This window comes from Hemiscyllium ocellatum, chromosome 2 (genome assembly GCF_020745735.1).
Source record: "Hemiscyllium ocellatum isolate sHemOce1 chromosome 2, sHemOce1.pat.X.cur, whole genome shotgun sequence".
Lineage (NCBI taxonomy): Eukaryota > Metazoa > Chordata > Chondrichthyes > Orectolobiformes > Hemiscylliidae > Hemiscyllium > Hemiscyllium ocellatum.
In genome coordinates, this window is record NC_083402.1 from 33,998,430 (window position 1) to 34,015,200 (window position 16,771).

General features: G+C 41.2%; 1 protein-coding gene across 2 annotated transcripts in view; it reads right to left on the reverse strand.

Moving 5' to 3' along the window:
* thbs4a (thrombospondin 4a) overlaps positions 1–16,771 on the reverse strand; it is a 120,366-nt gene that overhangs the window by 18,172 nt on the left and 85,423 nt on the right. For both annotated transcript variants that reach the window (XM_060835690.1, XM_060835681.1), the window contains 3 exons: positions 6,956–7,115; positions 2,234–2,352; positions 367–419 (listed from right to left, as the gene is read on the reverse strand). In XM_060835690.1, the coding sequence (XP_060691673.1) occupies positions 367–419; positions 2,234–2,352; positions 6,956–7,115 (332 nt within the window). The remainder of the gene's footprint in view (positions 1–366; positions 420–2,233; positions 2,353–6,955; positions 7,116–16,771) is intronic.

Below are 16,771 nucleotides of genomic sequence, written 5' to 3' on the forward strand. Positions count from 1 at the left end.
TGGAAGATAGGCAGTCAGACATTTCATATAACCCATGGACCATGTCCACACTGATTCTCCAGTGGATTCTGATCTTAACTTCTTTTTCTTTAAACATTCAGCCATTAAACTTTAAATATCAAAGTTTGGTTTAGATATAATAAACATCTTCTTAAGTTGTTCAGTGTTTGTTGCACTGAACAAGTTATATCAGTAACTTTTATATGCATGTTACAGAATTCCAACAAAACATTTAATGTTTCATTAACCTCTCCCGAGCTGTTTAAATAAATGTATGCATCCTTTCAAATAGCACCGGGAATGTCTCATTTCTTACCAAGGAGAGACAGTACATTTCAGAAATATCTGACCATTGGAGTAAGGTACCTGTCTTGATTTGTGTCACAGGAATCTCCAATGAGATCATTATCAATGTCTGACTGTAAACAGAAAGAAACAGTGGGCGTTAGAGGTAAAGCAAACAGGTCACAAGACTCTGCATATAAATAAAATTGATATTCAGAGAAATCCATGTAGCGCCTCACATAAATTGATACAGGGTTACAATTTGTGAAAATTGTTGTAACCTCTATTCCAAAAACTGAGCAAGGAATTTTAGGATTCTGCCAGAATAACAGAAAGGTCATTTACATCTTGCCATGGAAAACATAACAAACAAATCAAAGTAAACTATTTTCACCAAAGTACAACTTCTGTTTTTAATGTAAGTCAACAGGAAACAGGCAAATCAAAGTAAAATTTATTGATAATGATCTAAGATTGTGATAGAGACTGAGACATATCCTGTGTCAAGGCAAAGCGTTCTATATTCTTTTAGAAAAGAGAACTAGTAACTAGATAAGTTATACATTTTAACACGTTATGTCGAAATCTTTATAGGTGGTTGATTTGAGTTTCATATCCCCAAGTGATACTTATTTTGAAGTAATATCAACAAAACTGAGAGTGATTATGTACAAAAATTGTTTTTTTTAGAACTTTGATAACTTTTTGTGATTATCAAGTCAAATACCTTGCATGTACTTTCCAATTTAATACATTTAGTAGTAAGCATTTTTACTTCAGGTACAGTTCAAAGAAATGCTTTTTACTTCACAATTGTGTTCTAAGACAGCAACAACAAAAATCTAATGTATTTTTTCTGTTTACACTGTAATAGAGGCCAACTAGTATGAAAGCAAATTGGCTGCTAAGATGTGAGCTATTCAGGGACTTTAAATGCTATATGCATCTTTAAAAAGAAATGACATGGGCTTGGATTTACTGTGGGTGTTATGAACATGCCATTGTCAGTAAGTAGTCAATACCAGTGCTATTACAATTTTAAGAATAAAAGTAGTTTTTGGTCTACATGACAGAGAAGTGCAGAGCTGGTTTGATGTGCCAATATTTTAACAATCAGCAATCCCCTGTGAATGCAATACACAGAAATACACTGAAAATCACTGATGATTTGCCTCAGTCAGATAGATGAGGAGACGTTACTGTCACAATGTATTCAGCAGTGCAATGAAAAGAGTGCTCACTCATCTGATTGGAGCAAATGCTGTGGTCTTAGGGAGGTATAGGGCTGGACAAGGTTACACAGTCACTGTGAAGCAAACTGAGCTAGAAGGTCAAAATTTCAATGTGGTCAGTGTCTATCAAAACCCCTAGATCTTTTGAAATGTGATGAACCTGTGAAAATCTTAACCACAGAAGGCTGTAGAGATGAAGTAACTGAATATATTTAAGAAAGAAATAGATGGATTTCTAGAAGTCTAGATGTCAAGGGAAATGGGGAGAATGGAGGAGTCTGGCATTGAGATAGAGGATCAGCCATGGGATCATGATGAATGACAAACTAGGCTGGATGGGTTGAATGGCCTATTTCTGGTCCTGTTTTCTGTTTGTGTTGATGCATTGGAAGTGGGCAGAATGACACGGGGTCATGGGTGAGTGCAGCTTAGAGCAGGACACAATGCAGTTAGCAGAGTTTTGGGTGAACTGATATTTTCAAAAAGGGAAGGGGCTGGTGGTAGAGGAAGATTATTGAACCTGAAACTTGAAATGGATTCCATCCTGCTGCTCACACATCTCTCACTTCTGAGCACAATTTGTTTCAATGAAATGCACTTGCAATTAAATGATGCATTTAAAATAAAAACAGAAGCTGTTGCATGAAAGATGTCATTCAACGTTTAACCAAGTGTTACAGTTTACAAAGGATAATGACAAGCCTGCTCCCTCAGACCTGGTTAGGGTTGATGACATCAGGGCAACTATCACAAGCATCACCGACACCATCGTTATCTCTGTCCTTCTGGTCTACATTGGGAACTCTTTGACAGTTGTCCAAGAAATTTTTAATCCCTGCAGGAAGATGCAGAAAGTGCACATCAATTAAAGCTGATTAACTTGACTGACTAATGTTAAGATCCAACAGAGTGCAGGATTATGACAAGCACAGGGTGAAAATCCAAAATAAAATTGGAAGACTATTTAAAAGAAAACAAGAATAAGCACCAAAAACTGTTCATTTAAGTGACAAGTATTTTTATTAACTGGGATCATAGAAATATTATCACGAAGAGAAGATACCCTGAACAACATGCCTGGGTCAGTGCTGACAAAAGAAATGCTATAACTTACGCCATCAACCTATTCAAATCACATTGAACCACAACCTCTCATAACATTGTCCCACAATCTCTCAAATTGAATGTCATTACTTACTTTGGTATTTTTGGCAGATTTCAAAAAGCTAAATCCTAAATCATATACTTGTATAGAAAAATAAGATTATCCCCAATACCAGTCACTATAGAACATTAGAGGTCACATCATTTCAGTCTTGGCTGTTTGCCGCTGAATGTAAGGAGGAGGTTAGCTGATATATCTATTTAAATGGTATACTTCATTACAGCGACTGGTTGGTGTGGATATCATCTAGATAAACATTTGGAACAGAGCTACAGGAAGAGTGTACAGAGGTGGGTTAGTTTAGATTTGTTCCTGTCAGATAAAATAGACCAAAATTGTTTTCTTCTGTGCTGAAAATCCAAATAATAGAAGATAAAATAAAATATATAGCAGGGAGCATCAGAAGAAAATTGGTATCTACACATCCTCTGGGAAAGCTATCTGAATAAATGATAGCAAAGTTGAAAAAGAGCTAGGAGTTCTATTATATAGAGTCATCAACATAACTAGTCACTGCATGGAAACAAACAAATGAACAAATTTAATATAAAACTATGTATCTCGAAAATCTCTACAGAGGAAGCGACACTCAGAGGTGATTAGTGCATGTTAAGCGAGACCAGGGTCAATGTGATTTGCATAGGTTGGTAGTATATGTTACAGCACTTCCTTTCTCATTACTGATGTGGAGGTGCGAGTGTTAGACTGGGGTGAACAAAATTAAAGGTCACACAACATCAGGTTATAGTCCAACAGGTTTATTTGGAAGTACAAGCTTTCAGAGCTTTGCTCCTTCATCAGGTAGCTAGTGGGACAGGATCCTGCCTGACAAAGCAGCAGTGCTCCGAAAGCTTGTACTTCCAAATAGACCTGTTGGACTACAACCTGGTATTGTGTGACTTTTAACTTTCTCAGCACTGACCTAGGCATGTTATTCAGGGTGACTTCTCTTGGTGATAATGTTTCTATGATCTCAGTCATTGAAAATACCAGTCATTTAAATCATTAGTTTTTGGTGCTTATTCCAGTTTCTTCATTGTTTGTGAAATGGCAAATGAAAACAGAGTTATGGAGATAATGTAGGTTCTCCAAGGGCAGACATTGCATTCAGCTCCTACCTATGTGAACTATGATGTTGTCTGCCTTCAGGGAATCTATATATTCTGCACCATGTTTAGGTGATACACCACAAAGGAATTTCTGTCCTGCCCTCATCAACTTAGATGATGAGCCAGATTATCCAGTCCCCATGTTGTCAGATCCCGGATGTAGGACTCACGATGCATGTAAAGAGCCTACAGAGTTCCATCAAACCAATTTTGGGAATTGTCCTGGAACTCCAAACTTCTGGAGGACAATTTCCCTTCTAACTAGATCCTCTGATAAAGGATCTTTGACTTAACGTTAGTGGCACAGTCTTCAGATGGTTCTGACAAATATAACTGGGTTATTACCCACTCTACATGAACACCACACCCCTCTGACCGCCGTGATATCTTGCACCCTAGGAAACATTACACAAGAAAATGTTCATCTCTTGGGTGAATAGACAAAGTCTTTTCCCTGGGATGGGGGAGTCCAGAACTAGAGGGCATAGGTTTAGGGTGAGAGGGGAAAGATATAAAAGGGACCTAAGGGGCAGAGGGTGTGGTGTTCATGTAGAGTGGGTAATACATGTAGAGGGTGGTACATGTATGGAATGAGCTGCCAGAGGAAATGGTGGAGGCTGGTACAATTGCAATATTTAAGAGGCATTTGGATGGGTATATGAATAGGAAGGGTTTGGAGGGATATAGGCTGGTTGCTGGCAGGTGGGACTAGATTGGTTGGCATGCATAAGTTGGACCGAAGGGTCTGTTTCCATGCTGTACATCTCTATGACTCTATGATCCCCCCAGTCATTCACACAGACCCACAACATCCCCATCAATCTTCAACACTGTGTCTCAAAAACATGACTACCCATCTTTGCCCAAGAACCACCAATCCACTCTTGCTCTGACCCACAACACCTATCTACCACCCTATCCAGCTGCCACACTATTCACTCACCCACCTTACCTATATACACTCTTACATTCAACCAGTCACTCAGCATTCACTCCCATTCATTCACATTGAGATTCTTGGGACCATAAGCAATTACCAGAATAAGGCAGCCAATGATTTAGAAGGGGAAGCACTCAAACATAAGAATCACTTCAGCGGAAAGCCATGACATTTGATCCATAATGTCAGTGCTATGGGGATAGGCTGAGAAACATAAGCTTTTCAGTTCTGTGAAGGAGATATGGTAAAGTGGTCTTATTGAAGTATATTAAATGGCAATTCTGAGGAACAGATAAATGTGGAAAACTGTTTCAAAGTTGAATTGCAAGGGTGACACAAGTTCAAACTAGTGAGCGGTGAGGTAAGGAAATTTAGCTTCACAAAATGGCTCGGCCACTGCTGGATACTGCCTGCAGTTCTGATCACCACATTGAGAAAAGGATGTGATTGCACTGGATGGGGTGTAAAGGAGATACATCAGGATGGATCAGTTTAGCTGTGAAGAGAGTCTGGATAAACTCGGGTTGGTTTCTTTGGAGTAGACAGGACTGAGGGGGAACAAGAGGGGAGAGGTGTACAAGATAATGAGGGGCATCAACAGGATGAATGGAAAGCAGCTGTCCCCCTCTGTTGAAGGATCAATAACAAGGGGGTATAATTGTAAACTGAGAGGCAGGAGGTTTAGAGGTAATGTGAGGAAAAACATTTTCACCCAGAGAGTATGGGGATCTGGAATGTACTGCCTTGGAGGGTAATTGAAGCAGGAAACATCACCATCTTTAAATAGAACTTGGATGAACAACTGAAGTGTAACATCCAAGGCTATTGACCAAGGGCTGGAAAGTGGGATTCATGCAGGTGGTAGTACATTTCTAGTGGGGCCAGAAGTCCTCTTCTGTACGGTATTATTCAATGAAGAATGATATGGACAGGTGGGATCATTGTAACTCCACCTGTTGATCAGAAATGGGCAGGAATTATTTCATTTTCCTGTTTTCCCTGGAACCCTGGACACTGCACAGCCCTGAGTTATAACATAATTAAGCAGCATCCCATCGATGGGGTGTTCACTGGGCCTGAACAGAGCTGGTGCCGTGACTTTTCTGTCTGACTGCAACAAGTCAACGGTGGCTGTTAGAGGTAAGTGACCCTCCAAGCTCGACTGAAATTGTTCCTTTGATGGCCTGAAGGAATGAGGGTTCATCCTCCTCAGCCACAGGTCCTTCCTTCCTTCATTGACACCTTCCAGCAAAATCCTCTATATAATGTTCCTGATTGCCAGCAAGGTACCTTACCGAGCACCCACCAGCTCCTGGTAATGAGCCAGTTGTTGTATTCTGCCCTTGCAGTTAGGCAGCTATTAACCTGTAGCTGAGCCATAAGGTATTATAGTAACTTGGGTCTAAAGTCTGTGTCGGTAAGATGGTTTTGTCCAACCAAAACTACCTGAAAAACAAATGTCACAATCTACCGGTTCGTAATTATTTCAAATCCATCGTTGTCTCTCCTGTGAGATTTTCTGAATAGATTACCTCAGGTGGGATGGATCTACTTACTCATTCTAATTTATCATTGATATTTTCATTAAATACAGCAATCATTATGGTCCCATGATAAGGAAATATGCAGCATTGTGTTTTACATGGTAGTTCAACATAAGGAGCTACAACGTATCAGTGAAATGGGGCTGAACAGATAAATAATTGAATGAGTTGTAACAAGTATGGTGACAGTCTATAATATGTTATTATTATTTGAAAACTTGACATCTAAAATAGAGGTAATTGGGATCTTTTTCGTTTTGTGGCAGTGACTTGTATCTATGTGCATTGGGGAAGAGACAGTAATAACGGGAATCACATCTAGTGAATGTGCAAGAAATTGTCAAAAGCATACTGCTTGCAATTGTGTATGAAATTTTAGCATGAAGAAAAGGCCTGACATGTCACTGGGGTTGAGTGTCTGTAAGGGGTATTACTGAGGAAAGGGGTGAATTTTTCTTTTGGCCATTTATTTTACATTTTCTTTGCATAACAAACTTCTGTTGCTTTGTTAAAAGTACATTGGCAGTCTCATGTGAACATGTTCAATGACTGACCGCTCATACCAATCAAATTACAAAAATAAAGCTAGGTTTCACTTTGGGGTCTGATTTCTCCTGCATTACCATGAGCTGGAATCATAATATAAGTGTTAGAGATTTTCGCTTGAGGTAAATACTTACCATCACCATCCATATCATCATCACAGGCATCACCTTTCCCATCACTATCTGTGTCAATTTGATCATTGTTAACTGAGATTCGACAGTTGTCACAAGCATCTCCATAATTATCTTCATCAGCATTCAGTTGATTGATGTTACGAACCAACACGCAGTTATCCTGAAAAGAGAATGTTTATCTTGTCATGGGATAAAGGTCTAGTGCCTCAGAAATGTTACAGTCTTAGACTTAGACTTCTCCCTGTCCTAGACTGGAAGTCTTAGACTTCTCCCTGTCCTGCAGCTATAATTGGACAAATATTGTGAATACTGGAGAAAACTTTGAAGAGGAGTCATACTGGAAACAAACTGTTAACTCTGTTTCTCTCTCCACAACTGCTGCCAGACCTGCTGAGTTTCTCCTGGATTCTTTGTGCGTGTTTCAGATTTCCAGCATCCCTAGTATTTTGCCTTTATTCACTACTTGGATTGGTCTTATGCAGACTTCAGCTCACTTTTAATCTTCAACTATTTCCAAATATAGTTGCAAGGAAAACCAACCAGCAATAGGCAAACAACTGATTGGATTTATTGAACTGAGCAAAGGATAGTGATTATCAACGACAACACAAAAATTATGCAATGAGAAAAAGGAGCTTAGGACAAGATTGTTACTTTCCACTGATTTTTAAAAACAAATTCACAAGATATGGACATTTAACAAGTCAACATTTATTCTCATCCTTAATTGTCCTTGAGAAAATGGTGATGAGCTGCCTTCTTGAATTGTAGCAGTTCATATGATCTAGGGATACCCACAGGCGCTGTTAGAAAGGGAATTCCAGAATTTTGACCCATGAACAGTGAAGAAACGATGATATGGTTTCAAGTCAAGATGGTGTGTGACTTGGAGGAAAGTTTCAGGTGACAATGCTTCTGTGCATCTGCTGCCCTTGTCCTTCCAAGTGATGGTGAATTTAAAAGGTACTATCTAAAGAGCGTTGGTAAGTTTCCGCAGTGCATCTTGTGGCTGGTCCACACTGATGCCATGGAACACCAATGATAGAGGGAGTGACTATTGGGGGTGCTGGATGGAATTTGAATCAAATGGGCTGTTTTGTCCTTAATGACATTGAGCCTTCTGAGTGTTGCTGGAGCTGCACTTCTTTAGGCAAGTGTGGAGTATTTCATCACACTCCTGAATTGTGCCTTGCAGATGATGGACATGCTTAAGGGAGCTGGCAGTTAAGTTACTTGTCACAGAATTCTCAGCCTCTGAATTTTTCTTGCAGCCACAATTATTATATGGCTAGTTCAGTTCAGCTTCTGGTCAATGGCAACTTCCAGGATGTCAATAGTGGAGATTTTGTGAAGCTTAATGCCACTGAATGCCAAGGATTGATGGTTAAATTATCATTTGGTGGAGATGATCATTTCCTGGCACTTGTTAGACAAATATGACTTATCACTTGTCAGCCTAAACTTGTCCAGACCTTATTGCATTTGAACATGAACTGCTTCAGTATCTGAAGACTCACAAATGGTGCTGAACATTGCGCCTTCATCCGTGAACATCCCCACTTCTGACCTTATGTTGGAGGGAAGGTCACTGATGAAGGAGCTGAAGATGGTTGGGCCAAGGAAACTACCCAGAGGAGCTAAGACTTCCAATAACCATAATCAGCTTCCTCTCTACTAGATATGACTCTAACGAGTGGAGAATTTCCCCCTGATACCCACTGATTCCACTTTTGGTAGGGGTCCTTGACGCCACACTCATTTGAATGCAGCCTTGATGCCAAGGGCTGTCACACTCACCTCCCCCCTGGAATTCAGCTCTTTTGGCCATGTTTGTATCAAGGCTGTAATGAGATCAGGAGCTGAGTGGCCCTGACGGAACTCAACTGGGCGTCACTGAGCAGGTTATTGCTGAGCAGGTGCTGCTTGATAGCACTGTTGATGAACCTTCCATCACTTTCCTGATAATTGAGAGAAGGCCGATGGGGTGGTAATTGGCCAGGTTGGAACTGTCCTGTTTTTCATGTACAGGACTCATCTTGGCAATTTTCCACATTGTCGGGTAAATGCCAATGTTATAACCATACTGGAACAGCTTGGCCCGGGGTCAGCAAGTCCTGGAGCACTAGTTTTCAATATTATGTCGGAATATTGTCAGGGTTCATAGTCTTGGCAGTAACCAGTGACTCCAGCCATTTCTTGATATTAAATGGAGAGAATCAAATTAGCTGAAAACTGGTACCTGTAATGTTGGTTTAGATTAGAGTGGTGCTGGAAAAGCACAGCAGGTCAGGCAGCATCCGAGGAGCAGGAAAATCAATGTTTCGGGCAAAAGCCTTTCATTAGGAATGGAGGCAGGAAGCCTCCAGGGTAGAGAGATAAATGGCAGAGGGTGGGGGTGAGGCTGGGGAGAAGGTAGCAAAGAGTACAATACGTGAATGGGGGGGCGGGGATGGAGATGATAGGTCAGAGAGGATGGTGGGGGAAGGTAGCAAAGAGTACAATGGGTGAATGGGGGTGGTTTTGGAGGTGATAGGTCAGAGAGGAGGGTGGAGCGGATAGATGGGAAGGGAGATTGGCAGGTAGGACCGGTCATGAGGACAGTGCTGAGCTGGAAGGTTGGAACTGGGATAAGGTGGGAAGGGAAGGGAAATGAGGAAACTGGTGAAGTCCACATTGATGCCCTGCGGTTGAAGTGTTCAGAGGCGGAAGATGAGGTGTTCTTCCTCCAGGCCTTGGGTGGTGAGGGAACAGCGGTGGAGTAGGCCCAGGACCTGCATGTCCTTGGCAGAGTGGGAGGGGGAATTTAAATGTTGGGCCACAGGGTGGCGAGGTTGATTGGTGCAGATGTCCTGGAGATGTTCCCTAAAGTGCTCTGCGAGGAGGCGTCCAGTCTCCCCAATAATGTTGGTGACGACTGGAGGAGGCTGAGATGGAACATCCACTCGGCACTTCTGGCTGAAGGTTGCTGCAAATACTTCAGTCTTACCTTTTTGCACAGATGTCTTGGGGTCTTCTATCATTGAGGATGGGATATTTATGGAGTCTCCTCCTCCAGTTTAATTGTCCACCGCCATTCATGACTGAATATGGAAGAACTGAGAGCTTAGATCTGCTCTATTGGTTGAGACATCAATTGGCTATGTCTATCACCTTACTTATGCTGTTTGGCATGCAATTAGTCCTGTTTGGTAACTTCACTAGGTTGACTTTTCATTTCTAGGTATGTCTGATGCTACTCTGGCATGCCCTCCCGTACTTTCCATTGAACCTGAATTGAAGGTAGTCGTTGAGTGGGGGATATGCCAGGCCGTGAGATTACAGATTGTGCTGGAGTGCAATTCATGCTGCTGTTGATGGCCCACAGCGCCTCACAGATGCTCAGCCTCGAGTAGCTAGATCTGTTTGAAATCTGTCCCATTTAGCACGGTGATAGTGCTATATAACATATTAGAGGTTATTCTCAATGCGAAGACAGTACAAGGACTGTGCGGTGGTCACTGTTATTGATTCGGTCATGGACAGATGCATCTGCAGCTGGCAGATTGGTAAGGATGAGGTCAAGTATGTTTTTCCCTCTTGTTGGTTCCCTCACCACCTGCTGCAGACCCAGTCTAGCAGAAAAAATTGTGTGAGTAGATAGAGGATATAGTACCTGAGAATCAGAGAACTACCTCTGATTTCAGTTTACTCTAAAATAGCTATAATTTGCTTCAGTAAATGTAACAAATCTGGATATATTCCGGGGTGTAATCTGGTTAAGACCAATGAAGTTTACATTTAAATTTTTCAAGTTGTTTCCAGTGATACAGAGTGGTTCAACAACAGAAAGTATTCATTATGTATCATAATGGTGAAGGAGAGATGACCAATCCAGTTATAAAACATGAGCTGCAAGTATATTTGCTGAGAAAGAAATGACAAATCTCTCTCCAGTACATTTTCTCCTGCAATTATTTGGAAACTCCTTATTAGAATTCATGGGGTAAACAAATATAAAATCCAAGCTGTTGAATTGTATTCAGAGCATCTTCCAGGTGTCCCCCACCCACCCACCCAGTCTAGCCTACTGTGCAGCCCAAGTTTTCATTTTTCCCATGGTGGTTGTGCCTTCAGTTGTCTAAGCTTTAAGACCTGAAATACCCTTCCTGTACCTCACCATCTTCCTTGTCCTTTGAGATGCTTTTAAATACCTGCTTTTTCGAGCTAGGAGAAAGTGAGGACTGCAGATGCTGGAGAGTCAGAGTCGAAAAGTGTGGCGCTAGAAAAGCACAGCAGGTCAGGCACCATCCGAGGAGCATGAGCAGAAACATTGACTCTCCTGCTCCTTGGGTGCTGCCTGATCTACTGTGCTTTTCCAGTGCCACACTTTACAACACTGTTTTTTAAAGCTGCATCTGGTCACTTGTCCTAAAACCCCTTTTGCCGTTCAGAATCACCTTTTGTTTGCGAGCTATCCTGTGAAGCACTTTGGGATGATTTACTATGTGAAAGGCATTATGTAAATACAAGTTGTAGTTGCTGAATTGTAAGCAGTTGCAAACAGCTGATTCCCCACCCCGTTCAGTGTTTCTGTTAAAGCATTTGGTGCAGGGATAAAGGGCAGTCAATTCTGTGGCTGCATATTGGTAAAGGGAAGAAAGGCACATGTGAAATAAGAGCAAGAATGGGCCTATTCAAAAAGATTGTGGCTTAAATTCTAACTCCATACCATTTTTTCACGCCATTCTTATATTCCTTGACATTTTTAATACTGTGAAAAAAAAAGACAATGGGTAAAAATGGAGGGTAATGGGAATTTTATTGAGCTTAATTTGCACATAATTTATGGTTTAATCTAATTTATTTAATGAGAAAACCCTGTCTTAGATCATATGTCCAATAACGTGAACATTATCAGCCAGTGAATTAATACACCTACTAATGGAAAGAATATGGGAGTAAATTATAGGTTGTGATTGTTCTCTTTAAATGGATAGTTTAATTGTGCAGCTATAGAACTACTGGAAAGTATTCTATTGAGTTCAGTTTTTGGTTGCGTATATCTGAACTGTATTCCTCATTGTAAACTGCAAGATAGCTTTCCCACTAACCTGTCTCAAACCGGCTGACTTTGTATGCTGTCTGCTAGCCAACCTAGCAACTCTGAAGTCAGGCATTTGTGAGGCAGTGTTCCGGTTTGGCAAGTTGTTGGCTGGGATTGACATGACCTAAGGCTGACACTGGTGAAATTTGTTCCAGTTGCTATCATTGTGTGCTGTGAATGCCTCCTGGATTCATTCTGTGCGGACAGCACTGGGTAACAAATGCATTCTGCTTTCAGAAATTCTCCAATTCACACTCGTTGCTTTTATGTCAAAAATGCCATAAATATTGTCATTAGCTCCTCTGTTGTTTGGTGCGCAGTTGCTTGAAATTGTTACCCATTTACAGAGAGAAGTGTGGCAAATGTGTGTAGCATTGCTCTAAAATGAGGGAAATCTTCACTGGGGTATAGATTTCACAACCTTTCACCCAGGGTGAGGGAGGAAGGGGTGCAGACCTTTACATTTTTGAATGGCATTTTAGCAATTTATCTCATGTAGTCAATAAATCCTGCATCACTTGCTGGACATTTGATTTCCCTTCCTTCATCACTGCTCAAAATCTTACAACCTCTTCAAGGCCTGTGAGGTGGTTTATGAAGATGGCTCACCATCACCTTTGAAGGGCAATTAGGGTTTGACTGTAAATGTTGGCCTTGTCAGTAATGCCCAGATGCCAGGAATGAATAACAAAAAACAATGGTGGCTGTACTGAACTCTTAGCTGAGTTTAAGTATGTAAGTTAGCTCGCTGAACTTGAAGGTTTGTTTTCAGATGTTTCGTCACCATACTAGGTATCATCATCAGTGAGAGTCTCTGGTGAAGCGCTGGTGGTATGACCCACCTCTCTATTTATATGTCATAGGTTCTTAAGGTGGGTGATGTCATTTCTGGTTCTTTTCTTTTTCAAGGGAATGTAAATAGGATCTAAACCTATGTATTTATTGAAGGAGTTCTGGTTAGAATGCCATGCCTCTACAAATTCTCGTGCCTGTCTTTGTTTCGCCTGTGCTAGGATGTGTGTGTTGTCCCAGTCAAAATGGTGTCCTTCCTTGTCTGTATGTATAGAAACTAGTGAGAGTGGGTCATGAATATTGGTGGCCAGTTGGTGTTCATGTATCCTGGTAGCAAGTTTCCTGTTAGTTTGTCCATTGTAGCTTTTCTTTTAAACAGTTCTTGCATGCCAGCTCGTAAATGTCTTAGCTGAGTTTTTGACATGTTTTCCTTTCACTCAGGGATCAGTGCCATGAACACATTTTCATTAATTCTTCTTCATTATGTGAAAATAATAGGTTTTAGGATCAGAGAAGGTTACAGACATATGGGCAGGTAAGGTCATGATTTATATATAAGACAAAAATTTTAAATTAAAATTGCTAGAAGACTAGGAGCCCAAAAATCTCAATGAAGGATAGTGGATAAGCAGAGCTTTGAATGAACTGAAACTTACGAAGTGTAGTAAATTAGAAATTGACAGTGAGAATATCACGGGGAGAAAGTGAGGTCTGCAGATGCTGGAGATCAAAGCTGAAAATATGTTGCTGGAAAAGCGCAGCAGGTCAGGCAGCATCCAAGGAACAGGAAATTCGACGTTTCGGGCACCCTCACCCAACTAAATAGGAACACAGGAGAAAGAGTAGGCCAGATCATGGCTGCTCTGTGGTCAACTCCATTAACCTGCCTTTGGCTCATATCCCTTAGGTACATTTTCGTTAAGTGAAAGTATTATCTCAGATTTAAAATTAACCATGGATCCAGCACGCATTGCTATTTATGGAAGAGAGTTCCAAGCAGCTATCAACCTTTGACAGTTTTGGATAAGATCTAGCAATGAAAAACTGAGTATCCATGAGGTGCTATGTCTTTCAGCATCAGCAAAATTGTATTTCAGTATAATTTGCAACCTCTTGATCCAGAATATCCCCCACTCTACCAATACCATCAAGCCTTGGGATCAATGGAAAGTGTAGGAGGGCATGCCAGGAGCATTACTAGGCTTACCTAAAAATGAGGTGTCAGCCTGGTAAATATACAAAACAGACTACATGACCAAACAATACAAGAACCAAGTGATAGAGCAAAGCAAAACAACCAAGGGATCAGAGCTAAACTGTGCTGTCCTGTCACATCCAGTTGTGAATGGTGGTGGATGATGGAGGAGGATGCTTCACAAATATTCCCGTCCACAATGATGGAAGAGCCCAGCATATCAGTGCAAAAGTTTTAGATTACTTACAGTGTGGAAACAGGCCCTTCGGCCCAACAAGTCCACACCGACCCGCCGAAGCGCAACCCACCCATACCCCTACATTTGCCCCTTATCTAACACTACGGGCAATTTAGCATGGCCAATTCACCTGACCCGCACATCTTTGGACTGTGGGAGGAAACCGGAGCACCTGGAGGAAACCCACACAGACACAGGGAGAACGTGCAAACTCCACACAGTCAGTCGCCTGAGTCGGGAATTGAACCCGGGTCTCAGGCGCTGTGAGGCAGCAGTGCTAACCACTGTGCCACCGTGCCACCCACAGTTAAAGCTGATGCATTTGCCACAATCTTCAGCTTATCCAACATCAGCCAACAATCCCAATTTATCATAGCCATCTCAAACTTCAGTGCATCATTATACCCTTTGTTTGGGTTCAGAATCAACAACATTGCTCTCCATCTCAATGAAGGATTCTATCATGTTATGGTCATGTTTCTCCCAAGGCGTGACCGTAATAGCTTGTCAACTATCCCTTTCTCATTACACAATACCCACTCTAGGATGGTATGATCTTTAGTTGGCTCCTCAACATATTCATTTATCAAATTATCATGTATACACTCCACAATGCTTTCTCTACAGTACTGCTACTGATTTGATTTGCCAAATCTATACACAGATTAAAGTCGCCCATAATTACAGATGTAGTTTAATTGCAGATGTCTCTAATTTCCTGTTTAATGTCTTGCCAACATTAGTATTACAGTTTGGGGTCTAAAGGAATATGAATGAAGTGGTGACCTTGATATAGCTGATCATGTCTCTGAGGTCCTTAATTCTGCATGTCACAACATATCAGTAGAAACCAACATAAGAACATAAGAATGAGGAGCAGGAGTAGGCCATCTGACCCTTTGAGCCTGCTCCGCCATTCAGTAAGATCACGGCTGATCTTTTCATGGACTCAGATCCACTTACATGCATTTTCAGCATATCCCTTAATTCCTTTATTGTTCAAAAAAATCTACTTTAGCTTTAAAAGCATTTACTGAAGTAGTGTCAAGTACTTCACTGGGCAGGGAATTCCATAGATTTACAATCCTCTGGATGAAGAAGTTCCTCTCAATTCAGTCCCAAATCTGCTCCCCCTAATTGTGAGGCTATGCCCTATTTTCCTAGTTTCACCTGCCAGTGGAAACATCCTCTCTACTTATATCTTATCTGTTCCCTTCATAATTTTATATGTTTCTATAAGATCCCCCCCCCATTCTTCTGAATTCCAATGAATATGATCCCAATCTACTCAGTCTCTCCCCATAAGCCAATGCTTCAACTCCATAATAAACCTCCTGTGCACCCCCTCTAGTGCCAGTACATCCCTTCTCAAGTAAGGAGACCAAAACTGCACACACTACTCCAGGTATGGTCTCACCAGCACCCCTGTACAGCTGCAACATAACACCCTGCTTTTAAACTCAATCCCTTTAGCAATGAAGGACAAAATTCCATTTGCCTACCTAATTATCTGTTGTACCGGCAGACTACTCCTCTGTGATTCATGCACAAGGACATCCAGGTCCCTCTGCATAGCAGCATGCTATGACTTTTTACCATCCAAGAAATAATCCTTTATCACATTTATTAACATTGTATTCCATCTGCCAGACCTCACTTAAAGTATCTATGTTCCTCTGCTAAGTTTCACAGTCCTCTGCACACTTTGCTCTGACAGTCATCTGCAAACTTTGACACACTACACATGATCCCCAACTCCAAATCATCTGTATAAATTGTGAATAATTGCGGTCCCAACACTTGTTGGGTTGAGGCATACCACTAGTTACTGATTATCAGCCAGAATAGCACTCATTTATCCCCACTCTTTGATTCCTGTTAGTCAACCAGTCCTCTATCCATAGGATAGAACAGGACTACCCTGCTCAACAGCAGGGCTCATTTTTCACTTATTTCAGACTAAGTGCTACAGCTTTATTTGCTACCTTCAAGTAGCTCAAAATCACCTGCACTAAATTGCTAATCAGTGCCTCTGTGAGAAAGTGCCAGTCATTTGTTCCATGCAGTGAAGACACCATTGGAAAAGAAAACACATAATCTCCAACGAACAGAAAAGTAATGTGCCCAACAAAGTAGCCCTGATTGCCTCAAGATCATAGGCCTGAGAAAGTATTGATAGAATTGAAATGTAACAAAGCAGCAGAATATGTCAGTTGTGCACTCGATGTCCTGAAACACTTTGGCCCTGTGCTTGTTTCTGGCTAACTCAGTTTTACACAAGAATCATCAGTTCAAACTCCCTCCTGAAGATATGACATATGGAAAACTCACTGCCACTCTGAACCCATGATAAGTTCTTGCATTGGTAATCAGCTTTATTGACTGCTTTGATTCTTTGTGTGCTTTAGGAACTTTAAGCATTCTATCCTGCAATGCATTTCTCTGGATGTTGAGACCATCCTTAATGTTGCTCAAGCTGATTTCCATAAGAGGCACAGCACATGTGAT